Here is a 27,002-nt window from a genome sequence, read left to right as displayed (position 1 = left end):
CAAAAAGTAATCAAAATTTTTGATATTTTGATATTTTCATCTCCAGTATCACATATTACCCAAAACTGAAAAGTTACGAGGTTTAAACATTTAAGAAAATCAATAATATGATTTCCAGTTCAGCTTCTAATCAAGCTCTAATAATTAACACAATGAGATGTATAATCTAGAATGGACTTCTCAGTGATGCCCAAAATATAGATGTACTACATTTTTCAAATTCACCACCAAAAATTAATGTGTGGGATGGATTCCAGCTGCTAAGCATGTAGTGACTTGTCTTGTTCGTATCCAAGCCCTAGTTTGTCAAATACATGTCAGTCTTATATGTGCCAAGCATCTATCAAACATGTTTAAGAGCTAAACATATTTCTACTACACTTTATTTTATTTTGTTTCATTTATTGATTTCACTTTGTGCATTATTTCTAACCATGTGGTTAGTCTTTGATCAGTTCTGAATTGCATGTACAGTGTTTTATATAAATTCGGTGACCATCCATTTGCAGAGAATCAGTCATTAATTTTGTAGAATATATTACTTACATTTTCAAATGCTAGGCCTGATTACAACACTTCTGTAATTAGCAGATAAAAGCATTCGTGGTTGTGGTTATCCATGGATTATCTGCGGATCGGCAATAAGTGTTCTGTTGTTAAAAATTAAAGGATAATGTTGATTGTATCATTTTATAAAATGATTTTATAACTCATTTTATAAAATTGTTACCTATGGTCAGTGAATGAAACTTCACAGATGGGCACTGCACATTTGTTGTAATGTTAGTTGAAAACTTGACATCTGTCAGAATTCTTGAATATTTGCAAGATCCAGGTAAAGCAGAAGTCTCTTTCTGCCCTTAGCTTCTGGCTATAACCACGTAAGCTGCACTCAAGGGTCATACACGTAGTGACTTTGTGTTGCTGCGACCATATCTTTAGTGCAGTTGCTGAAGCACGTTCTGGATGTGGCTGTGAATGTGAGGTTGGTGATGCTGTAAGGTTTGGCTGACATAACATAAGGCTCCACTGTGCCAACACATTTGATTGTTCAGGTCAAGTGACAAAGTGATGGCAAAGTGCCTGCCCAATTTATTTTTCACCACCAGACATCTGCTTTTCTAATGGAACTTTAAAATTACAGTTCTTTTATTTCTTATTTCCATCCTATAACCAGTTGCCATGCATCTAATTTCTGTTACTTTTGTAGCAGCAGAGCTCAATTACGCAATTTCAAAAAACAGCCACAATGTGATAATTGGCTCTCGTAGGACAGGCTATTCTTTACAATTTTCATTTCATAATCTCACTCCTGCTTGTTAATCACATATGAATCAGTCTTTTGTTCTCGTCCCATCCAGTAAGTCTTCCCTGACTCGGTGTTCTGGGTGATTTTTTTCTGAACTCAACCTCTTTTCCTAAACGTCACCAGTCCTTTTCCTTCACCCCTTTTCCTTCCCCATCAATTCTTCTGCCAGAAGGAGCCACAGGCTCTGAAAGCTAGCAAACTGTAATACCTTTTATGTGTGTCTTCTCCTGCCATCACTTGGTGAGTAGATTTCTTTCCTGTGTTTATTTATTTTCCTGTCCAGTTAAATGAGAACTTCTCATGCCAATCTTCAAGGAAGTGATTGTTAAATATGTTAGCTACTTGGCTGCTGTTATTTACTGTTTGGTTGTTTTCTTTAAAACATTTAACTAAATTCCTCGTTTATCTCTTAAATATTGACCATATAGATTTCATTTTATTATCTGAACCATTAATTCCCAACTTTATACAGACCTTTTTGGATATTTTTAATCAATTTCCTGACATCAGCAAAACATTGCTTGAAATATTTAATTGGCCCTATGTCTCGGTTTGTTCTAACCATTTCAAACAATTTGCTTTTCCTTGTACATGATATTTGATTTATTCCAGTTGTTAAAGAATTATAGAAACTCATCTATAGCTACATTAAATTTGAAACTGATATATCACATTATCATTACATACATTGCTTCAGTCAGTTTCCCATAAGCCTGCCTGGAAACTTTCTGATGACTGCTCATTAATTACTGTAACTGGTTGCATGGTATCCATGTAATCAGTTACTTATTATGGCTAAGTGTGCATCATGATCAGAGAGGTCAGTCACTACTGGATAAGCACTTATGTCATAAATTAGGCGTTCCCCCACAAAAATGTTGTCTATTGCTTTATTGTCTACTTTCTTTTGTCTGCTGGGTGGCAGAATAATAACTCAAATTTTTGAGATAATATCTGGAAGTTTCACAGTGGAGATCTGTATACTGTAATCCAGTGCCAGCAGTTCACAGACCCAGGCTTACAATTGTTGACCTGAGCATCAACTAAGAGTTTCAGCAGATTTTGAATCTGTTTTAACTGTGTTGTTTAGTTCTCTAACATTGTGCTATATCACAATAAGCTTATTCAGATGAGTTTCTTTTATGTGTGGCACTTCATCCATCTGTAGCTATTTTAAAGCAGTTTTAATGAGAGACCCATGTTTGAAAGGCTTACTCTCATGCCCTTAATAACAGAGATTCTACCAGTGGTGACAGTACCTCCCTTGTACTTTCAACTATTCATTAAGTTAACTATATTTTTCTGCGTACTAAGTTGTAAGCTGTGTCTCATTTCCCAGTAACAGCAACTGGCACAGAATCAATGCGAGTGACACCTTACGCCACTTTGTCCATACAGAGTAGATCGTGCTGTTGTGGAACCTTAGTAAATCCCACGTTTATTTGTGAGATTGCAGCGTCTAGCTTATCCTAGTCACACCTGATACTCTATTCTTGGCTGGCCAGGCAGTTGCCTCCTCCCCAAACTATCATTACCTGGTCCTCTACTCAAATCTCAAGTCAGTGTCTCAAAATCTTCTATTATCAAATCTTATAATCCTGATGCAGTGTAGCATGTTGCATGTAATTGTGGTACATTTGGAAACCATAGTATGAGAAAAGACAGCTACTCACCATATAGAGGAACACTTGAGAAGCAGACATGTCTGTAGAGAGGCCTGTGCCCCCATGCAGAAGAAGAAAGCAATTTGGGGGGGGGGGGGGGGCACGAGAGAGAGAGAGAGAGAGAGAGAGAGAGAGAGAGAGAGAGAGAGAGAGAGAGAGAGAGAGAGTGATGTCTGTGAGATGGACCAATATTTTGGCAAGTTGACGTACATCCACCTTTGAGCCGGTCCTGAGGATGGCAACAAGTGATCTTGCTGAAATATCGTTCCATCCACATGGCAACACCCAGCTGATTACCTAGGAAGAGTTTCAAGTCGTCATACATCAGAAAAATAAAAACCCGCACTAAAGGTAGGAATGTCTTCCTCAAGAAAACAGGAAACAAGGAAATAGTTGTATTAATGCAGTAGTTGAAAACCACTACATGCAGCCTCTACAATTGCTCATCTCAAATTGTATGGTTTCTGTATCAGTCCAGATGAATAATGAGGTGACTCCTTCCAAAGTCAGATCTTTGACCAACTGTTGTGAAAGATGTGCATGTGTCCCATTCCTTATGAGACCACTATTGTTAGCAGTACTGAAAAAATTTCTAAATGGACTGACATAGTTCAGATTCCACCTCACTATGGTGTTCAACATGTTCACAACTGTGTAAGTCTCTATATTTTTAATCTCGTTTGTTTGTCTTGATTGGGACCCTGTTAGTTGCAGGGTGAAGCACTAACTTTCAGAGTGGATGGTCACTTATTGAACTCTAGCCCATAGGTGTCATGAATTTAATTAATGACTCCATACCATCTTTAACTTTCAGTTTGTAGTTTATTTTCAACAGGGAGTATATGTTTCGTTATTAAATTCAATTTTAACCTCCTCATGCACCATCACACCAATGTTGTCAGTTGGAACCACTAACCCTAACCTCCAGTTTTTGAAATAATCAGACTGCCATGTACAAAACCCCTTCCTGATTCCCCCCTGCGGGTCCGGGGTAAGAATAGGCCCGAGGTATTCCTGCCTGTCGTAAGAGGCGACTAAAAGGAGTTTCAACCGTTTCAGCCTTCCATGTTATGGTCCCCCTTGGGGTTTGACCTCCATTTTTCAAAAGTCTACAGAAGTACAAGCCTTTTGGGGAAGGACACCTTACATGGTGTGCCACTGGTCCTAAGTGCACTAAGACCTTGGCACTCAGCCTTGCACCGGCATTGTAACCATACCCACTATTCCTCAAATTGGGCCTAAACGCCTGATGGGTTGTCCAAGTTACGCCCATAATGCATCTCCATCTGCACCAGCGATCATGATGGACTTTCCATGGCACCAGAAATCCAGCACGGTAGCCAGCCCGTTGTGGTGGGGTCGTCATGTACCCTCTAGGTTGTAGCCCCCTGACAACACAGGGATCGTACTGCCGATACCTGAGCTGCACCCTCCCCACGTCGGCCAAGGAGTAGATGCCCGTCTCCTTGGGGCATCAGGACTCCCAGCAATGGTCATCCTGCCAGGTGGCCCTTGCTGCGGCTGGGTGGCGCCCGTGGGGAGAGCCCCTGGTCGGAGTGGGTGGTATCGGGGCGGACGTTTCGCAGATGAAACGTCAACACGTATCAGGTCGCTCTGCGGCCGAGTCTTTCAAAAGAAAAGGTACCGTTTCTAGTTCTGGTTCTCCTGCCCTTTCCCCCTTGGCCACTCCATGGGAGGAGGGACAGGCCCGCCGGCTTGGGGCGAAGTACTTCCCCCGCTATTTGGTCTGTTCTCGAACTGATGGGGGGACGTTCGCCACCTCCAAGCCCATGTTCTTTGTTCAGCACATTGAGGACGTCTTCGGGGAAATCGAGGCTCTCAGCAAGATGCGATCCGGGTCCGTTCTTATCAAGACCACCTCCGCCACACAGTCGGCGGCGCTCCAGGCGTGCGACCGCCTAGGGGGCATCCCAGTATCCATTGTCCCACATCTGGCACTAAATAGGACGCAGGGGGTTCTTTTTCATCGTGACCTCCTGCTACAATCTGATGAGGAGCTCAGGGCCAACCTGGAGCGCCGCGGCGTGTATTTCGTCCGGCGAGTCCAGCGCGGCCCCAAAGACCGTCGCATCGACACCGGGGCCTTTATCCTCACCTTCGAGGGGGACGTTCTCCCGGAGAAGGTCAAGGTGATGTGCTATCGGTGCGACATGCGACCTTACGTCCCGCCTCCTATGCGCTGTTTTAGGTGTTTGCGCTTTGGGCACATGTCATCACGGTGTGAGGCTGAGCCCCTTTGTGGCGATTGTGGACGTCCTCTTCGTGAGGAACATACATGCACCCCACCACCTCGGTGCATTAATTGTCCTGGCGTCCACTCGCCTAGATCCTCAGACTGCCCCGCCTATCAGAAGGAGAAAAAGATACAAGAAATTAAAACTTTGGATCGGCTCTCTTATTCTGAGGCCAGGAAGAAATATGACCGCCTTCATCCCGTGCCATTGACCACTTCGTTTGCCTCAGTTGTGTCCACTCCTTCCGCGGTATCCTCACCCCTATCCTGTCCCCCCTCCGCCTCCTCCGCCCATCAGGGGGCTCTGCCTCTGCCTCCGCCTCCCAAATTCCTCCCTTCCAAATCCTCCTCCCCCGTGGCCCCCACCCCCTCTGCCCCAGGGGCCACCCTTCCTCCTCCTCCTCCCCCCCCCACGCCACCTGAGAAGCGATCCTCTTCTCAGGCGTCCATCGGGGAAACGTTCCGGACCCCAGCTTCCGAGGTCCGGCGTTCCAAAACGGACCCCGCGCGTGAGGACCTTCTTCGGGTCCAGCCCACCATCCCTGTGCCTCCTCGGCCTTCCAAGAAGGCCTCAAAGAAGAAGTATCTATCCCCCTCTCCACCCGGGCGCGTTTCGTCCGACGGTTCATCCGTGAGTCACTGCTCCCGGCCGTCCTCAGTTTCGCCGGGACGCTCTGCTGCCAGGCGCTCCGCCGGCCTTTCGTCGGCAAATGATGCAGCCCCTCCTACACAATCAGGGACAGCGGCCGCAGCTGGCGATGAGTCGATGGAACCGGATCCGCCTCCCGTCGGTTGTAGCGTTGTTCCCTCGCAACCTGGCCCTCCACGGCCGTCGAGGTGACCAGCTCTTCCCCCGTCTCATTCCCCCAACTTTTTGACTAGCGATGGCGTTGTTTCATTGGAACATAAGAGGTATTCGATCTAATCGGGAGGAATTACAACTGCTCCTCCGCCTGCACTGTCCGCTCGTCCTTGGTCTCCAGGAAACCAAGTTGCGCCCGACTGACCGTATTGCCTTTACCCACTATACCTCAGAGCGGTATGACCTCACCCCTGTGGACGGTATCCCAGCTCATGGTGGGGTCATGTTGCTCGTTCGGGACGATGTCTATTACCATCCCATCCCATTGACCACCCCACTCCAAGCAATAGCTGTCCGCATTACTCTTTCTGCTTTTACTTTTTCAGTTTGTACCATCTACACTCCACCGTCATCTGCTGTTAGTCGGGCTGACATGATGCACCTGATCGTTCAGCTTCCCCCGCCGTTCTTATTGTTTGGCGACTTCAATGCCCATCATCCCCTTTGGGGCTCTCCTGCATCCTGTCAAAGAGGCTCACTCTTGGCGGATGTCTTCAACCATCTCAATCTTGTCTGCCTTAATACCGGCGCCCCGACTTTCCTCTCGGACTCTACTCATACCTACTCCCACTTGGACCTCTCGATCTGTTCTACCACTCTTGCCCGTCGGTTCGAGTCGTATGTCCTTTCTGACACCTATTCGAGCGACCACTTCCCCTGTGTCGTTCGTCTCCTGCACCACACCCCATCCCCATGTCCTTCGAGCTGGAACATACTGAAAGCTGACTGGGGACTTTACTCCTCCCTGGCGACCTTTCCGGACCACGATTTTCCCAGTTGTGACAGTCAGGTCGAATACCTCACGGCTGTTATTATCAATGCCGAACGTTCCATTCCTCGTACTACTTCTTCTTCCCGTCCCGTTTCCGTCCCCTGGTGGAACGAGGCTTGTAGGGACGCTATCCGTGCTCGACGACGTGCTTTACGCACCTTTCGCCGCCATCCTACATGGGCGAATTGTATTGAATACAAACGACTCCGAGCGCAATGCCGTAGAATCATCAAAGACAGCAAAAAAGCTTGTTGGGCCTCTTTCACCAGCTCCTTTAACAGTTTTACTCCCTCTTCCGTCGTTTGGGGTAGCCTGCGCCGGCTGTCGGGCATTAAGGCCCACTCCTCGGTACCTGGCCTGACCTCAGGTAATGAGGTCCTTGTTGATCCTGTGGCTGTCTCCAACGCCTTTGGCCGCTTTTTCGCGGAGGTTTCAAGCTCCGCCCATTACCACCCTGCCTTCCTTCCCAGGAAAGAGGCAGAAGAGGCTCGGCGACCTTCCTTCCACTCGCTGAATCTAGAAACTTATAATGCCCCCTTTACTATGCGGGAACCCGAACGTGCGCTTGCACTGTCCCGATCCTCTGCTCCGGGGCCAGATGCCATTCATGTTCAGATGCTGGCACACCTTTCTCCGGCGGGCAAAAGCTTCCTTCTTCGTACCTACAATCGCGTCAAGTCCCCAGGCGTTGGCGTGACGCTGTTGTTGTTCCTATACCCAAACCCGGGAAGGATAGACACCTTCCTTCTAGTTACCGCCCCATTTCTCTTACAAGCTGTGTCTGTAAGGTGATGGAGCGCATGGTTAATGCTCGGTTAGTCTGGATTCTTGAATCTCGACGACTACTTACTAATGTCCAATGCGGCTTTCGTCGCCGCCGCTCCGCTGTTGACCACCTTGTGACCTTGTCGACATTCATCATGAACAACTTTTTCCGAAGGCGCCAAACGGTAGCCGTGTTCTTCGACTTGGAGAAGGCTTATGATACTTGTTGGAGAGGAGGTATCCTCCGCACTATGCACAGGTGGGGCCTACGCGGTCGCCTGCCCCTTTTTATTGATTCCTTTTTAACGGATCGAAAGTTTAGGGTACGTGTGGGTTCCGTATTGTCCGACGTCTTCCTCCAGGAGAACGGAGTGCCTCAGGGCTCCATCTTGAGCGTAGCCCTTTTTGCCATCGCGATCAATCCAATTATGGATTGTATTCCACCTAATGTCTCAGGCTCTCTCTTTGTCGATGACTTCGCGATCTACTGCAGTGCCCAGAGAACATGCCTCCTGGAGCGCTGCCTTCAGCGTTGTCTAGACAGCCTCTACTCATGGAGCGTGGCAAATGGCTTCCGGTTCTCTGCAGAGAAGACGGTTTGTATCAACTTTTGGCGATATAAAGCGTTCCTTCCGCCATCCTTACATCTCGGTCCCGTTGTTCTCCCATTCGTGGACACAACTAAGTTTCTAGGGCTCACGTTGGACAGGAAACTGTGTTGGTCTCCACATGTCTCTTATTTGGCGGCCCGTTGTACACATTCCCTTAATGTCCTCAGAGTTCTTAGCGGTTCATCTTGGGGAGCGGATCGCACTGTCCTGCTTCGCTTGTATCGGTCCATAGTCCGGTCGAAGCTGGATTATGGGAGCTTCATCTACTCGTCCGCTCGGCCATCCCTCTTACGCCGGCTCAACTCCATCCACCATCGGGGGATACGCCTTGCGACTGGAGCCTTCTACACTAGTCCTGTCGAGAGTCTTTATGCTGAAGCTGCCGAATTACCATTGACCTACTGGCGCGACGTACTGCTGTGTCGGTATGCCTGCCGGCTGTTGTCTATGCCCGACCACCCCTCTTACAAGTCCTTCTTCGCCGATTCTCTCGACCGTCAGTACAGGTTGTATGTGTCTGCCCTGCTGCCCCCCGGAGTCCGCTTCCGTCGCCTGCTTCGACAATTGGATTTTGCCCTCCCTACCACCTTCAGAGAGGGTGAGAGCCCGACACCACCTTGGCTCCAGGCTCCGGGTCATATTTATCTCAACCTCAGCTCACTCCCGAAGGAGGGTACTCCGGCTGCAGTGTATTGCTCACGGTTTGTCAAACTTCGTGCTCGCCTTGCCGGTCACACCTTTATTTACACCGATGGCTCCAAAACTGACGATGGTGTCGGCTGTGCCTTTGTCGTCGGGGCCGCCACCTTTAAATACCGGCTCCTCGACCAATGTTCGAGCTTTACGGCCGAGCTTTTTGCTCTCCATCAGGCCGTTCAGTATGCCCGCCGCCACCGCCATTCATTGTACGTACTTTGCTCTGACTCACTCAGTGCTCTTCAGAGCCTTGGAGCTCCCTATCCGGTCCATCCCTTGATTCAACGGATACAGCAGTCCCTCCATTCTTTCGCTGATAATGGTGGTTCTGTCAGCTTTCTGTGGGTTCCCGGACATGTTGGAGTGCCTGGGAATGAGGCTGCGGATGCTGCAGCCAAGGCTGCAGTCCTCCTGCCTCGGCCAGCCTCCCACTGTGTCTCGTCATCTGACGTTTGTGGGGATGTATGTAAGAGGCTTGTGTCGTTGTGGTGGGATGCTTGGTCATCCCTCCGAGGAAACAAGCTCTGGGCAGTCAAACCGCTCCCAACTGCTTGGACAACATCCTCCCGACCATCTCGGCGCGAGGAGGTCCTTCTGACCAGGTTGCGGATTGGGCATTGCCAGTTTAGCCACCGCTACCTGCTCTCCGGTGACCCGGCCCCGCAGTGCCCTTGTGGTCAGGAATTAACAGTGCGCCATGTTTTATTGTCGTGTCCCCGTTTTAGTCAATTTCGTGTTGTCCTGTCCCTGCCATGTACTTTACCGGATGTTTTAGCTGATGACGCTCGAGCAGCTGCTCGTATTCTGCGTTTTATAACTTTAACTGGCTTGTCCAAAGACATTTAACCTTTTTACTTATTTTATCTGCATCTTTGTCAGGTTCTTCTGGTGTCCCCCATCCCCTTGAGTTTTAACAGATTCCATGTGCTCTAACAACAGTGACTGGGCGCTAATGACCTCAGCAGTTGAGCAAGTCATTTATTGGTCTCTCTATCAAACACTGGGTGAGCATAATCTGGATAATTTGCACCCCTTTTTAAGAAAAGCTAGTTTTCTGCGAATCTCAGTGTTTATGGCATCATATCTACTGCACTGTGTGTTGTTCGATGACATAATTTTGCAGATACATTCAATGGTAAATGTGGATACTGTCTGAAAAATTTGTTGTAAATAGAGTTAGTTAGTAGTAAAGAAGTTATAAATTAAAATGCCATGCCTCATGCCGAAGTTTCACTGCATGAATAGCGAAAATGTTGTAAGGGGTAAACTTCATTTTTTCCATTCATTGTTTTGTGGGTGGTATCAGTGAGATAATGTTTTGGAAAGGGTTGAAATTGTGTGTGTTGTTGGAAACTAGGTTTTCCCATTCTCAAATACTGGATGAATACAGTCTGGGTAATTTACGCACCTGTAGTTACGCTGCCTGAAGACTTATACTGTTTCTTACTTCAGTACTTGTCTTATTGTGTTAAACCTTTATTGCAAGATTATACCTCTTAATGTCCAGATTATGACAGCATTTTGAATTTTTAAATTCAGTCAATAATTGTACAAAATACTGACAGTCAAATTCTTGTTACTCCTGGAAGCCATTAGATAAGTGACTGGCAGCTGCAGCTGCGCACCATTGTAGCCACATAGTAATATAGAGACATTTTAATTGTATCTGCACTCGGAAGTTCTAGACTAAATGATGTGCTGCATGTTACAACATGTACAAAAGATCAGTATGGCAATATTTGCTGTTTCAATTTTGTTATCACTAAACAGCATATGAATGTATGTAGGTACTTGAAAATGACCTGAGGTCAAAATTATGCCAACCACATTGCATTGTGCTGGGTAATATACAGATAGGCATTTGTTGCTTTTTGTTATATTTACTGTGTGCATGTATTCAATTTTAGCCATAAGAACATCGTTCCTGATTGATTTCTTTTCATACATCATGTTATACGATCTTTACAAATGTTGTTTTTATACTGTGTCATAATTGTATGTAAGTGTACAATACGTTTTTCTGTTTTTCCTTGTTTCATTCAATCAAAATAATTGATGGTTTCCTAAAATGGTGAGCAAAAGATCCTGACTCTTTTTGGGATAAAAATGTGAAATTCTTGAATCCAAAGAAGCTGCTAGGTGTCATAGAGGAGAAGATAATGTGCCTTCCTATTTATCATTTCCTTCAAAGTGGAAATAGGCACCAATGGAAGAACGTAATATGTGTGCCTAAATCAGTACAGGGCCACCGTTACGCTGCTGCTGCTGCTGCTGCTGCTGCTGCTACTACTACTACTACTACTACAGCTTCACACTGGAAATAACATGGTCCAGATACTATGTTTTCCCTGATATTCGATTCATCATACAATAAGGAACAGTGTCCAAATGAAATTGTCAGACTAAATTACATATGTTCATTCATGGACAGTTGAAGTTTTGTGCTGCCCACTATGATGAAGCCTCTCATTTGTACAGACCTCACGTACAAGAGATTTAGTAATAACAGCTTGCTACACCACAATGTTCCATTTATATAGTTCCCATCACGGTTTTGGTGAACACTCGAGTTCTTTGAGCCACATAGTGAAATCAACAGTCTCTTTTGACACTGTTGTTCGTACTAGAGTTAACAATTGCATTTAATGCATACCTACCTCTTATAAGTATATTTAAATTAGTTGATGATATTTTCCTATGCATTATTTATGCAGTCATCTCAATGGCTACTATTGCTTTTATGTGAGGAAGTTCAGTGAAGTAAACTGATCGTGTTTTGTAGGATGAGATTCTGCAGTTGAGGCAAGAGAACCGGGAGCTGAGGTACGGTGGTGGTGCGGCAGCAGCCAGTGCTGCCAGTTCTAGTTTTCTCAGCACGGAGGAACAAGCACAGAGGCTAGCGCAGGAACTCCGATCTGCTGCAGGTTCTGCTGAAGCATCACTTCGGTATGTTTAGGCCATTAATTATGGATATGCTGAATTGAATTTAGAAGTAAATAGAAAATTAATCATCTGTGAGTTACGTGTAAATTTATATTCCGCAAGCCAGCTTAAAAGTTTGTGGCAGGGGGAATTTCGGGTCCCATTATAATTTTGCCCTTTTTCCTTTGTCATTTGTGAATGACCAATCATCTCTACCACCTCTAATTCCGTAAAGAATCAAACTTTCATGTAAAAAACATCATAGGCCCATCTCCTTAACTATGTGTCACCCAATGATTGTTATATACGATCTCTGGAACTAGGCAGACGCGCGTATATGAAGCTCTCACTAAGTTAAGTGATTAATATTGAAATAAGAGCTAATTTAGTTAATATTACATTGTAGACTAGTGTATATACTTCTTCTGTAGGCTATCTATTGAAGGTTTCGCTTTTCTGACCATGTTTAGATTGAAATGGAAGTACGAGGGTAATCCCAAAAGTAAGGTCTCCTATTTTCTTAGAAGTACATAGACATGTTTATTTCTACAATGGTTTATATCTGTTTACAGCTTGAACATTTAGCTATTTTTTGACACAATCACCATTTCTGTTGATGCATTTTTGTAGACACTGTGGCAGTTTTTGTATGCCCGTGTCGTACCAGCTCGCCGCCATGCTATTCAGAAAGTTATGAACCTCTTCTTTCACCTCGTCGTTGGAGCTGAATCTCTGGGACCACACATAACACTGACAGGCACTGTGAGACTCTGAAAAAACTTAAACGGGCAATTCAGAACCAGAGAAGAGGAATGTTGAGCAAGGGCATACACATTCTCCATGACAACGCTCGCCCACACATCGCTCGGCAAACCGTTGCTCTCCTGCAACAGTTTCAGTGGAACATAATCACCCACCCACCCTATAGTCCTGACTTGGCGCCCATTGTCTACAACCTATTCCCAATGTTAAAAGAACATTTGGCTGCAAAGCGATTCAGCTCCGATGACGAGGTGAAAGAAGAGGTTCATAACTTTCTGAACAGCACTGGCAGGAAGCTGGTATGACATAAGCATACAAAAACTGCCACAGCGTCTACAAAAATGCATTGACAGAAATAGTGATTACGTCAAAAAATAGCTAAATGTTCAAGCTGTAAACTGATGTAAACCATTGTAGAAATAAACAGGTTTATGTATTTATAAAAAATAAAAAAAAAGTGACCTTACTTTTGGGATTACCCTGGTATTTCCTAAAAGGCCGGTAGTCGCTACTTCTGTTTGCGTTTTTAGGCATAAATTTCGTGCGAGTGTGATTTTTGGTTTTGGCTAGTTATCGCTTCAAGGTCAAATTAATTCATGTTGGTCATAGAGAGTTTAGGTAGTTAAAACTTTTGGAAGTAAGTTTAAAACTTTGTTACGTTAGTGTTTATTTATGGATTAGTAGGCTACAGGTTACGAAAGTACTGTGGTCTTGTGCCAACTTATTCTCTGCTTTTGTGTTAAGTTTGTCTATCAAACCATGTGCGACAAATGTGGTGGTTGCCGCAAAAATTTGAAAGAGGGAGTGTTCCGTGTAGACTGTAGAAAGGACAGAAAACTCGCTGAACAGGAGGCAAAAATTTGTGCCCGTAAGGCTGAATTAGTAAACATGAACTTGGAATTATTTAGGTTAGGGGAGGAAAAAGAGACTGGGAACTGGGAAAAGGTAGCAAGCAAAGGGCAAAAAAGGGAAACACTTGAAAATACTCCAGAAATTCAATTAGTAAATCAGTTTGGCTTGCTATCTGAAGTGGAGGAAGCTCCCCATCCAGATGTAGTTGAAAGTAGGTTGAAGCAGAATATTAGCTTAAAGAAAAAAGTCAGGTTGGAATCAAACCAGAATAGGAAAAGAAGAGTTCTTCTTATAGGCAGCAGTCATGAGAGGGGTGTGGGCCAGCAGTTTTGTGAAACCAAGTGCTAGCCTTAGCCAGGTGACAGAAAACTTAGGTCAGCTATTTAGGGACTTTGAGAAGGAAGGTCAGGTAACTATAGTTGGAGGAGCAGGAAACAGCCTGGCTATGAATCCAAGATACAGTATTAGGATTGACCTGGATAAAATAGGAGCAGAAACTGAGCACACAAATGTGGGGTTTGTGGAGGTCTTTCAGCACCATGATCAGCACTGGGTAAACACTGCTGTAAGGCATGTTAACACTGAGCTAAACAGGGTGCTCCAGACACCGGCAAAATCTCACATAAGTGTTGTTCCAGTAACTGCTATTTGTACGTGGGGATACACTACACATGGCCTGCACCTGAATAGGATGGGGAAAAAATAAGTTAGCTTCTCTATTAACAAAAACTGTAAGGGGGTCCACAGTCACACAAGGGGTGATCCCTGTGGTTAATGGGTCCAGGCAGACAGGATTTTTAGGTTAAAGCCAAAGTCCAGATAGATGACAATCAAGATAAATAGAATAAAAGAAACTTAATGTACAGTAAATAGGGGTAAAGCTAAGGGCAGTATCAACTTCCTTCATCAAAATATCAGGGGAGTAAAAAATAAAGTAGATGAGCTATTAGTGTGTTTAGATGACATCAAAAATAAGAATGAGATTGATATACTCTGTCTGAACACCATGTAACTGTGGGCATGGATAGTGTCAATATAAGTGGGTGTAATTTAGCATCTTACACTTGCAGATCTAGGATGGATAAAGGAGGAGTTGCCATTTTCATAAAACAAGGGTATAAATGCAAAACTAAGTAAGCAAATTTTGTGTTGATAAGCACTTTGAGGTTTGTGCATGTGAACTCTAGCTAGATAATGTTGTATTGATATTATCAACAGTGTACAGGTCCCAATTAGGAGACTGGGAGCTGTTCATAAAAAAAATTGACTCCCTATTAAGCTGTCTGTCAGACAAAAAGAAGAAGTTATTACTCTGTGGTGATTTCAGTGTAAACTTTCTAAGTAATTCTGATAGGAAAAGTGAACTAGAAGTGTTATTAACAATATATAACTTAGAATCAGTGATAAATTTCCCTACACATATAGCTCAGTACAGTTGCATGCTAATAGATAATGTATTTGTACAGAAAGAGGACGTAAAACAAATACATGCTTTCCCTGTGGAAAATGGATTGTCAGAGCATGATGCACAACTGATTAACTTACAAAACCTAACAGGGTGTACAGTTCGGAAACCATTAAGTAAAAGTATGAGATTGCTCAATCCGGTATCTATAGAGCACTTCAGAGAAAGCTTAAGAAATGTTAATTGGGGAGATGTATATAATGAGCCAAATGCTAATGATAAATGCAATATATTTCTTGATAAGCTTATATCCCTTTTTGAACATTGTTTACCAAAGAAAATTAGTTAATGTAATACCACACACTTTTCAAAGAAACCTTGGATTACTAGAGATATTAAAGTGTCTTCAGAAAGAAAAAGAAAACTATGAGACAGCAAGAACTAGTAAAGATCCAGAAGCAGTTTTACACTATAAAAATTATTGTAACATACTGAGAAAAGTTGCAAGGGAATCAAGAAATATGTATGTCAGAGAAGAAATTAACAACTCCGACAATAAAATCAAATCAATATGGAATGTTGTTAGAAGGGAGACAGGAAAAGTAACCAGTGGGGTAGGTAGTATTACTATTAAAGAGAATGTGACCATCCTAACCAACAGTACACAAGTAGCTAATTTATTTAACAACCATTTCTTAAGTGCAGGAGAAAAAATTGGTAAGAACAGGTCAAAAGAAAAAGCCAGGCACTACACGGAAGAGTCTGTTTCGAAAAAATTTTGTCAGTTTTACCTAACAACCTCTTGTGAAATAAGTAAAATCATTAAATCTTTGAAAAATAAATGTTGTGTTGGAGTAGATGACATCTCTAATAAGATATTAAAACAATGTGGAGCAATTACAGCTTATGTTCTGAGTCACATATGTAATGCATCACTAACCCAGGGTATTTTCCCAGACAGATTAAAATATGTCATTGTCAGGCCTCTCTACAAAAAGGGGGACACCACAGATGTCAATAATTGTCGGCCAGCATCCTTGCTTACAGCATTTTCAAAAATCTTCGAGAAGGTAATGTACTCGAGTGGTTAGCCATCTCAACAGTAACGGGATATGTAGTGCATCACAGTTCGGATTTCAAAAATGCTGTTCCACTGAGACAGCAATGTAAAGTTTCACTGTCCACATAATAGAGTCTTTAAATAGTAAAATGTCACCGATAGAAATTTTCTGTGACTTGTCCGAAGAATTTGATTCTGTGAACCATGACATTATGTTACAGAAATTACAATTCTATGGTATAAATGGAATAGTATATGAGTGGTTTAAGTCATACCTACAGAACAGGAAGCAAAAAGCTTCCTTATATGGGTCAAGTGATTTAAATAAGTTTGCCACTTCATCTAACTGGGGTGAAATTACATTAGATGTTCCACAGAGTTCAATCATGGGTCCCCTTCTGTTCTTGATATATATGAACGACATCCCTTCTTATCTGAAACAGGAAGCTGAACTGACAGTGTTTTCTGATGATACAAGAATCATTATTAATCCAGTAAAAGAAACTCCAATTGAAAATGATACAAATAAGGTCTTTGGAAAAGTCATTAATTGATTTTCTGCAAATGGGCTTGCTCTAAACTTGGAAAAAACACAGAACATCCAATTTTCTGCTGCAAAAAGTTCAGTTCCTTCAATAAATATAACACATAAACAGAAGTCAGTAGACAGGGTAGAACATACTAAGTTTTTGGGTGTACATGTAGATGAGAATCTTAATTGGAAAATTCATATTTTGGATCTTCTAAAGTGACTAGGTTCAGCAACTTTTGCATTCAGAATAATTGCCAATTTTGAGGATATAGAAATTAGTAAGCTAACATACTTTGCATGCTTTCACTTTCTGATGCCATTACAGAATAATATTTGGGGGTAACTCAACATTTAGACAAAAAGTATTCACTTCTCAAAATAAAGTGGTCAGAATAATATGTAGGGTTCACAGTCACCCATCTTGTAGGCATTTTTTTAAAAGATTGGGAATTCTTACAACGGCCTCACAGTACATTTACTTACTAATAAAATTTGTTCTCAACAACGTGGACCAATTTAAAAACAACAGTGACATTCCTGATTATAATAACAGAAAAAACAGAGACTTACACTATCCTTTACTCAACCTATCTTTGGCACAGAAATGGGTAAATATGCTACTATAAAAATTTTCGACAAATTACCAGATGAAACAAAATGTCTGACAGACAGCAGTAATAACTTCAAAAATAAATTGAAATCACATCTCCTTGACAACTCCTTCTTTACCATAAATGAATTCTTGAATAGGAATAAATAAATGTGTAAATATAGTATATGCATTTTGTGCCATTTAAGAGTATGGAGTAAATAATAGAAATATTAATCTTTAACTCTGTTTTGATAAAAAATCTTGTTTCATATGTGCACTTGACACATTCCACATCATAATAGCTACCATACCGTGTGATTGACCAATGGAACACACAACCAACTAACTAACTGTGGTGATTCAGTGGTATATTTGGATACTGTCTGCAAAATGAGCTGCAGGCAGTTGCTAGTAAAGAAGTAATAAATTGAAACATCATGTATTATATGAAGTTTAACTGTATGAATAGCAAAAATGTTATGAGCAATAAACTTTCTTCCTGGGGAGTGTTATTGAGAATGTTTTGAAAAGGTTTGAAATTGTGTATAAAGTTTCTTCGAAGTTGCTAGGTACCCTCATTCTCAAATACGGGATGATTAGTGTCTGGGTAATTTGTGCACCATGAGGTACACTACCTCATGACAGTTTCTAACTCTCTCTCTCTCTCTCACACACACACACACACACACACACACCACACACACACACACACATGACTGCAGTCTCAGGCACTGAAACCACAGGGAGGGGGAGGGATAATATAGTGGGGGTGGGAGACAGTGAAGTGCTGCACGTTAAACAGATGGCAGGAGAGAGCTGGGAAGGGGGGGGGGGGGGGGGGGGGGGGGGAGGGCACTGGAAAAGGAGAGAAATAAAAAGACTGAGAGTGGTGGTGGAATGAAAGCTGTGTAGTGCTGGAATGGGAACAGGGAAGTGGCTGGATGGGTGAGGACAGTGATTTACAAAGTTTGAGGACAGGAGTGTTACGGGAAAGGAGGATGAATTGCAGGGAAAGTTCCCACCTGCGCAATTTAGAAAAGCTGGTGTTGGTGGGAAGGAATCCATATGGCACAGGCTGTGAAGCAGTCATTGAAATTAAGCATATGTTTAGCAGCGTTTTCAGCAACAGGGTGGTCCACTTGTTTCTTGGCCACAGACAGCTTGGTGGTTGTCATGCCTACATAGAACGCAGCACAGTGGTTGCAGTTTAGCTTGTAGACCACATGAATGGTTTCACAGGTAGCCCTGTCTTTGATGGGATAGGTGATGTAGGTGGTGGTGGTAGGATGTATGGGACATGTCTTGCATCTAGGTCTATTACAGGGGTTGTGTAAGGATGGACAAGTATATTGTATAGGTTCAGTGGTCCTGTCTGTGACTAAGCTTCTCCACTATATGGTGAGTAGCAACTTTCCTTCTCTAACATTGTTACATTTCAGCCTGGCTTTTCCATTGTTTAACTTTAATACTTGATGTAAGCTTGTACATCTTAATGGGTAAATTATTGCAGCACTTTAAATTATTAAATTTGGTCAATAATTATATGAAATATTGCAAATCAAATTCTTATTGCCCCTGGAAGCCATTAGGTAGGCAACCTGCAACTGGGATCATGGACTGTTATGTTATGTGTTATGTTATGTGGTTTATTCATCTCATTACATACAATTTTCAAATCATTTGATTTGATGTACAGGAGACATGTCAAGGTTTACAAAAGAAACTTTTTTCACTTTTTTAAGAGAACTACAAAAGTTTACATTATATTTTACATTTCTAAGTTACAGCTACACATGTACATAAAATAATAAATGTATTACAATCCCTGTGTTCAGATTGTGAAGCTGTCCTCAATGAATTCATCGACAGAATAATAACACTTTTCCACTAGGAGAGTAAAGAGCAATCTTTTCAGTGAACCAATCTCCATTTTAAATATATTACTGCCTTTTATTTTATTGAAAATTTTTAACCCCATATACTCTGGCGTTTGGGCATAAAGTTTTAAACGATGTGTTGGAAGTTTGAAGTTATCTCTGTGGCGAGTGCTGTAGTTGTGGTCAAAACGGAAATTGTCTAGTGTATGTTGATTTCTATATAGGAACACCACCATCTCATATATGTAAAGTGAGGGGATAGATAGTACTTTTAAATTTTTTAACAGTGGTCGACAGGATTCCCGTTTTTTTGCAACACACGTTTCTAATTACTTTCTTTTGTAATACTAGGAGCCTAGTGACATTAGCTGAATTTCCCCAGAAGATTATGCCATAACGAATAACTGACTCAAAGTAGCAGTGATAAACTATCTTTCTGGTATCTATGTTTGTGGCACCTGACAAAATACACATTGCAAATGCTAAGTTGTTCAGTTGATTTGCTAAGTAATCTATGTGTACCTTCCAATTTAAATTTTTGTCAAGATTTAGGCCTAAGAACTTCACGTGGTTTGCTTCTGTGATATCCTGATCATTGCAAGTTATCTTTATTTCACTCCTTTCTACTGATTTAGCTTCAAATTGCATCATTTTGGTTTTAGTTACATTTAGTTTTAGTCCATTTTGATAGAACCAAGATTCAAGTTTTTCTAAAGTGTTTTTGGCTTTTTCTGGAATATTTTTCAGATACCTCATTTTCAATTAAACTGATGTATCATCAGCAAATAAGACTGTTTTAGGTGTAAAGTAGTGTAGATATGCAGGAGGAACTACTATTGGTGAGCCTCATTTTAAATTGTAATTTACAGTCATGGTCATTTCATAAGTATGTGGGAGGAAGTACATGCCTCATCATTTTTCTTTCATGTCATATTTTGTCTTGTGCAGCAGATTTGTGGTGAAAACAAAATTATTGAGCTTGGTAACAATTACTTAGGAGCATAATAGATGCCACTTTGTTTGGGGTAAATTGTTATAGGCGGAGTTAAATAAGTCAGTCATGGTGTGTATAAAAAAGTAAAGCTGTCAGTGTCCTGATGGTTGGTTTGAACACAGAAGTGCTTTACTAGACATGGTCCTATTGGACCTGGTATGCCATTGGCTTCTGAGGTGATTGACCCAGTCAGTTATACAACTCGATGCTTTTCCACGTGGGCAAACATTTATAGATGCGAAAGAAGTTATAAGTAAGACATGAAAATCCTAGGACTTACTGGGGTTGAACCCAAACAAAACCTTTGTAATTGTAGTCTGGCACTGGGCCATAGAGATCATGATACACACTGCCTGATGAAAAAGGTGAAGCACCCAGAAGGGGAGGAGAAAATGAAATAAAAGTTCATATGTTGAGAGGGTATGTGGTATTTCTTCGGATATTACAAAATCCAGTCAAATTAACAAAGAGCTTGGCTGTCTGAGCCCATTTATCAGTATGACATTGCACTCCCTTTGTATTTCATCTTCAAGAATATACTGCACTTCTACTGACAAATCTTTGTTTTTCCATTCAGTCTGTCTATGGATGTCCACACTTCCTTGAATCCTGACACTCATTTCTCATTTGGCTTCCCATTCACTGCTCATTATTCTGTAATGGCCAGCAACTTGATAAATTGCTTTTTGCCACATTAAATATTGCTTGTGTCTAACATTGGAAACTCCAGGTTGGAATAAAAACAATATAAGGAGCAGGATAGATTGCTATTCATTGTAAAGATGACCCTTTGATTTGCTGACAGGCACAATGAAAAGACTGATACACTTGCAACTATCTGCCAAAACCTTCCTCAGCAAACAGAACATGTACACATTCACACAAGGAGGCACACCTCATGCACATTTGGCTGCTACCTCCAGCAGGTCGACCACAATGCAGCTGTCACGGGAATAGCAATCTGGAGTCGGATGGGAAAGGGGGAGGGATAGCAGAGTACGGGTGGAGGGAGAGAAGAGCACACTGCTTGTCAGGGCATGCCGGTACTAGACTGCCAGGTGCAGCATCAGGAGGAGGTGTATATGGAGGGGGATTGCATTCAGTTTTACAAAGAGTACTCTACGTCATTGGCCCCTTACTTAGTTTGCATTTATCACGAATCTCTCGACCAGGGCAGAGTGCCAAGTGACCGGAGAAAAGCACAGGTGACTCCAGTGTTTAAGAAGGGTAAAAGAACGGACCAACAAAATTACAGACCAGTATCCTTAACATCAGTTTGCTGCAGAATTCTAGAGCATATTCTGAGTTTGAATATAATAAATTTTGTATAGAGTGAAAAGCCCATATTCACAATTCAGCATGGCTTTAGAATTCATCACTCATGCTTGCTGTTTTCTCACATGATATATTGCAAACTATGGATGAAGGGCAACAGGCAGAGTCCATATTTCTAGATTTCCTAAAAGCAGTCAACACGGTACCTCAATGCTGACTGTTAATGAAGGTACATGCATACGTAATTGTTTCCAAGGTATGTGAGTAGCTCAAAGACTTCTTAAGTAATAGAACCCAGTATGTTGTCCTCGACAGCAAGGGGTTGTCAGAGACAGGGAGGTGTGATAGGACCGTTGCTATTTTCTACATACATAAATGATCTGGCAGACATGTTGGGCAGTGATCTTTGATTGTTCGCTGATGATGCTGTGGTGTACAGGGAGATGTTAAAGATAAGTATCTTTAGGTTGATACAAGATGACTTAGTCAAAATTTCTAGTTGGTGTGATGAATGGCAGCTGGTTCTTGAGATAGAAAAATGTGAGTTAATGTGGCTGAGTAGGGATAACAAACCTGTAATGTTCAGGTACAGCATTAGTAGTGTCCTGCTTGACACAGTCATGTCATTTAAATATCTGGGCATAACGTTATGAAGCAGTATGAAATGGAAAGAGCATGTGAGGATTGTAGTAGGGAAGGCAAATGATAGACTTTTGTGTATTGAGAGAATTTTAGGAAAGTGTGGTTTATCTATAAAGGAAATCACATATAGGATTCTAGTGCGACCTATTCTTGAGAACTGGTCAAGTGTTTGGGATCTGCACCAGGCCCAATTGAAAGAAGACATTGAAGCAACTCAGAGGGGAGCTGCTGGATTTGTTACCGGTAGGTTCAATCAGCATGTAAGTGTTACAAATATTCTATGGGAGCTTAAGTGGGAATCCCTTTAGGGAAGAAGACATTAATTTTGAAGAACACTACTGAGAAAGTTTAGAAAACCGGCATTTGAAGCCGACTGAAAAGCAATTATACTGCCGCCAACATACATTTCATGTAGGAACCACGAAGATAAAAGAAATTAGGGCCCATATGGAGGCATACAGACAGTCTTTTTTCCCTAGGCATACAGTCTTTTTTCCCTCACTGTACCTGTGAGTGGAACAGGGAAGAAACGACGAGTTGTGGTGAAGGGTATCCTCTTCCATACATCGTGTGGTGCCTTGCAAAGTATGTATGTAGACGCAGATGTATAAGAGGGAGCAAGAAAGGAGGAGAGTGGAAAAGGAGAGGAGAGTTAAAAGAGGAGAGAGGAAAAGGTTAGGAGCGGAAAAAGAGGGGAACAGGAAAGGGGAAAGGACAGACAGGTACATTCGCTGAGACACAAAAAGTGTGGGGGAAGGTAAGAGGAGAGCAGGTGATAGCACGAGGGGGCAGAAACTGTTGGGTGGAGGGTGTGGTGTCAATAGGTTATCGGAGGTTGAGGCTCTGGTAATTTCGGGAGTGGGAAATGTATTGTAATGATACTCCAATCTGCGCATTTCAGAAAAACTGGTGGTGTAGGGGAGGATCCAGATGTCATGGGTCATGAAGCAGCCATTAAAATCAAGAAAGTTGAGCCACAGGGTGGTCTGCTGGGCTTTTGGCCACAGTTTGGCGGTGGCCGTTCGTCCTGGTGGACATTTGGTTGGTATTCATGCCAATATAAAAAGCTGTGCAATGGTTGCAGCAGAGCTGGTACACAACGTGGCCTGGCTTTTCATGGGGTAGGACAAGCTTGTGACAGGACTGGAATGGGAAGTGCTGGGTATGTGGGTTCAGCACATTGTGCACCTGGGTCTTCTACAGGGATATGCTCCTGTGGCAAGGGATTACAATTGGGAATGGCATAGGGATGGATTAGGATGTTGTCGAGGTTGGGTGAGCAATGTTACGCCACTTTAGGAGGGGTGGGAAAGATCTTGGGTTGGATGTCCCTATTTCAGGACATGATGAGAGATAATCAAAGCCCTGATGGAGGATGTAGTGAGTGACAAAGGGGGCACTGTTTTGTTGTTGGCTCTTACGTGTGTTGGGAGGATTGGAGGTATGTAAGGAAATGGCATGAGAATTCTGTTTGTGGATGAGGTCCAAGGAGTAGTGCCTGCTGTGAAGGCCTTGGTGAGACCTTCAGTATACTGGGAAAGGGAGTTTTTTGTCATTGCAGATAAGCCATGCCCGGATAGCAAGGCTGTATGGGAGGGATGGCAGCTGTCAAAATGTAGGTACAGTTGGTGAGTGTAATGTGACAGAGGTGTGGATGCAGCCATCGGAGAGGGTGCAGCCAGGTGGCCAGCTGGGTTGAGGAGGACAAGGTGAAATTAATGAGAGGTGTTGAGATTGTGAAGGAATGATGGTAGGGTGTCTCAGCCTAGAGTCCAGATCATCAATGCACCTGAACCAGACCGAGGGTTTGGGTTTCTGGGAGTCTAGGAAAATTTGCTCTAGATGGCCCGAAAACAGGTTGGCATATGAAGGTGCCATGTGGGTGTCCATGCCTGTACTGTGGATTTATTTGTATACACTCCCCTCGAAGAAGTAGTTTTATGTTAGGATAAAATTAGTTAGGTGCATGAGGTAGTAGGTTTGGAATCCAAAGGACATTAGGAATAGTAGTATTCAATTACGGTAAGACCATGGGAATGAGGGATGTTGGTGTATAGGGAAGTGGCACCAACAGTGACCAGAAGGTAAAGGGGGTGCAGATGGTGGATAGTCTGTGAAGGCAGTGGTTGGTATCTCTGATGTGCGAGGCTAAATTAGCGGCAGTTGGTTGGAGGTGTTGGTCAATGAGGGTCAAAATCCTTTCCGTGGGGGCTCAAGGTGAGGCCTTTGGATAGGACTGAAACTTATTTGGGGCTGAGGAATTTGGTGGAAAGGTTAACAACAATATTCCAGGATTGTTTGGGCTCTGGATTTGGAGTGTTGGTAGGGAGTTTTAGGTGATGTGGCAAGTTGAAAATATCCATTAGTCAGTATCTGGGTGTTACGAGGAGTTGATGAGGAGGAGCACTGTGGGTCAGATAGGGATTGGACAGTGGTGCCCCAAGGTGGCAGTAGGATGTCAGCAGGTTGGATAATGTGTGGAGATGGTATCTGAAATGATTTTCCAGTTGTTGGAGAGCAAAGCAGTTTCAGAAATGTGAAGTATGTAGTAGGGATTGCACAGTAGCAGTATCTTGTGGAGTGAGCTGAGATGATTCTGGGTAGCCTGTGTCATGGAAATGGGTTTTGCAGTACCAGATTTGTGACAGATAGGGTTTGCCGAAATCTGAAAAGCTGGAGGTCATTGTGAGGGTGGTATCCAGAGAAAGGAATTTTTATGCTTAAGCCATAGGGAGGGATTCCATGGTTTATGCAGCATTTTAAAGGAACAGGATGTGGGACTGGTTTTAGCCAAGGAGAGGGATACTGTTCTGAACTGGTGCAGAAGGATAGAGCAGGGTCCATTGTGCCAGGGATGGATAATGGGAAATGATGTAGGAAATGGGCAAATGAGGGAGTTGGGTGGTTGGGAGAAGCTGGATAATAGAAGATATGGCACAGCCATGCGCACCAGCATGGCATCCTCGTATGCCAACCTGTTTAGGGGCCATCTAGAGGAACCCTTCCTAGGCTTCTAAAACTCCAAACTCTTGGTCTGGTTCAGGTTCATTGATGATCTCTTCCTGATCTGAACTCAAGGCCATACAGCCTATCCTCATTCCTGCACAACCTTAACACCTTCTCTCCCATCCACTTTACTAGTCTTCTTCAACCGAGTGTGCCATCTTCCTACATGTTGATCTCCTCTTTTATGATGGCTCCATCCACACCTCTGTCCACATTGAACCCACCAACAGTACCTACACTGTGACAGCTGCCATCCCTTCCACATGAAAAAGTACCTCCCATACAGCCTTGCTACCTAGGGACGACATATCTGCAATGACAAGAACTCCATTTCCCAATATACTGAAGGCCTCACCGAGGCCCTCGCAGACAGACACTACTATCCCTCAGACCTAGTCCACAAACAGATTTCCCGTGCCGTTTCCACACACACACACACACACACACACACACACACACACACACACACTTCTCCCACAACCCCAAAGAGGCCAGCTACAAAACAGTGCCATTTTTGTCAGTCAGTACCAGCCTGGACTGGAACAACTGAACCATGTCACTCGTCAGGGCTTTATCTCTCATCATGCCCAGAAATGAGGGACATCATACCCAGGATCCTTCCCAACCCTCCTAAAATGGTGTTACATCACTCACCCAATCTCCACATCAATCTTAGTTCATCCCTATGCCGTTCTCAGCCCCAATCCCCTGCCACAGGAATCATATTCCTGTAGAAGAACCAGGTGCAGGACCTGCCGATTCCACACACAGAGCACTTCCTATTCCAATCGTGTCACAGGCTTATCTTATCCCATTAAAGGCCAGGCCACCTGTGAAAGCAACCACATTGTGTACCAGCTCTGCTGCAGGCACTGCACAACTTTTTGTGTTGGTATGACTACCAACCAGCTGTCCACCAGGAGGAATGGCCACTGTCAAACTGTGGCTAAAAGCATAGTAGACCACCCTTTGGCATAACACGTTGCTGAACATTAAATACCTGATTTCAATGGCTGCTTCACAACCTGGGCCATCTGGATTCTCCCTCCCACCACCAGCTTTTCTGAACTAAGCGCATGGGAGTGATACTTACAGTATATTCTCTGCTCCCAAAACTATCCCAGCCTCAACCTGTGGTACCTACTGTCCCCACTCCCTCCACCCAACAGTTTCCACCCCTTCATCCTGTCACCTCCTCCCCTCTCACATTCATCATTCTCTTTGTGTGCCTCCCTCAGCTGGTGTACCTCTTCGTCCTTTCTCCTTCCCTGCTCCCCCCCTGCTCCCCTCCTTTTCCGCTTTCCTCATTTTCCTCTCCTCCTCTTTTCCACCCTCCTCCTTTTTTGCTCCATGCCCCCCCCCACCCCCCTCCCCACCCTACACACACACACACACACACACACACACACACACACACACACACACATTCGGCACCTCCTGACACTGCACATGGCAGTCTCTAGTCCCAAGCACACCCTGCCAGACTGTGCTCTTCTCTCACCCCCACCTGTATCCTTCTATTCCTCTCCCTTCCCCTCCCCACTCCAGATTGGTATTCACATGACAGTTGCATGCTGTTCAGTGCTGCCAGTAGTAGCTGCTGAGTGTGCATGAGGTGCCCTTGCTTAAGTGGAGGTGTATATTTTTTCTTAGGGGAGGAAGGGTTTGGCCGATAGCTGCATGTCTCTTAGTTTTTTCATTGTGGCTGTCTGCATCTCAATGGGTCAGCTTTACAGTGAGTAGCAATCTGTCCTACTCCTTATACTGTATTTATGTAAATATTTTCAATCCAAGTACTGTGTTAGTTTTGTTCAAGCAAGTTGGTGCTGTGTTTAAGGCTCTGGACTCACATTTGTAGGGAATGAGATTAAACTTTCCATCAGTCAATCCAGATTTAGTTTCTTGATTCCTGTGAAAAGGACATGAGCAGAGTCTATTTCTGTTGGCCCATTGTGGATATGGGACAAGATCCAGTCAGATATTTTCCAAAGAAAAATCAGCTGTATTTTTCCAGCAGTTGTTATTTTATTTACACGATTAGATTTGGCATCTCATAAACGCCATCTTCGGGCCCCTATGCGCTCCATATATAGAAGATAAGATACTTCGAAGTTTGCATGGAGTTGTCGTCAAGCCTTTAGAAGTACACA

The 27,002-nt window shown here is 43.3% G+C and overlaps 1 protein-coding gene across 1 annotated transcript in view; it reads left to right on the top strand.

The window, feature by feature from the left end:
* The window catches only part of LOC126474126 (uncharacterized), an 85,340-nt gene that overhangs the window by 28,946 nt on the left and 29,392 nt on the right, over positions 1-27,002 (top strand). Inside the window, exon 6 of the mRNA XM_050101561.1 lies at positions 11,716-11,879. Within this exon, the coding sequence (XP_049957518.1) occupies positions 11,716-11,879 (164 nt within the window). The remainder of the gene's footprint in view (positions 1-11,715; positions 11,880-27,002) is intronic.

This window comes from Schistocerca serialis, chromosome 4 (genome assembly GCF_023864345.2).
Source record: "Schistocerca serialis cubense isolate TAMUIC-IGC-003099 chromosome 4, iqSchSeri2.2, whole genome shotgun sequence".
Taxonomy (NCBI): domain Eukaryota; kingdom Metazoa; phylum Arthropoda; class Insecta; order Orthoptera; family Acrididae; genus Schistocerca; species Schistocerca serialis.
This window is presented reverse-complemented; position numbering and strand designations above follow the sequence as displayed.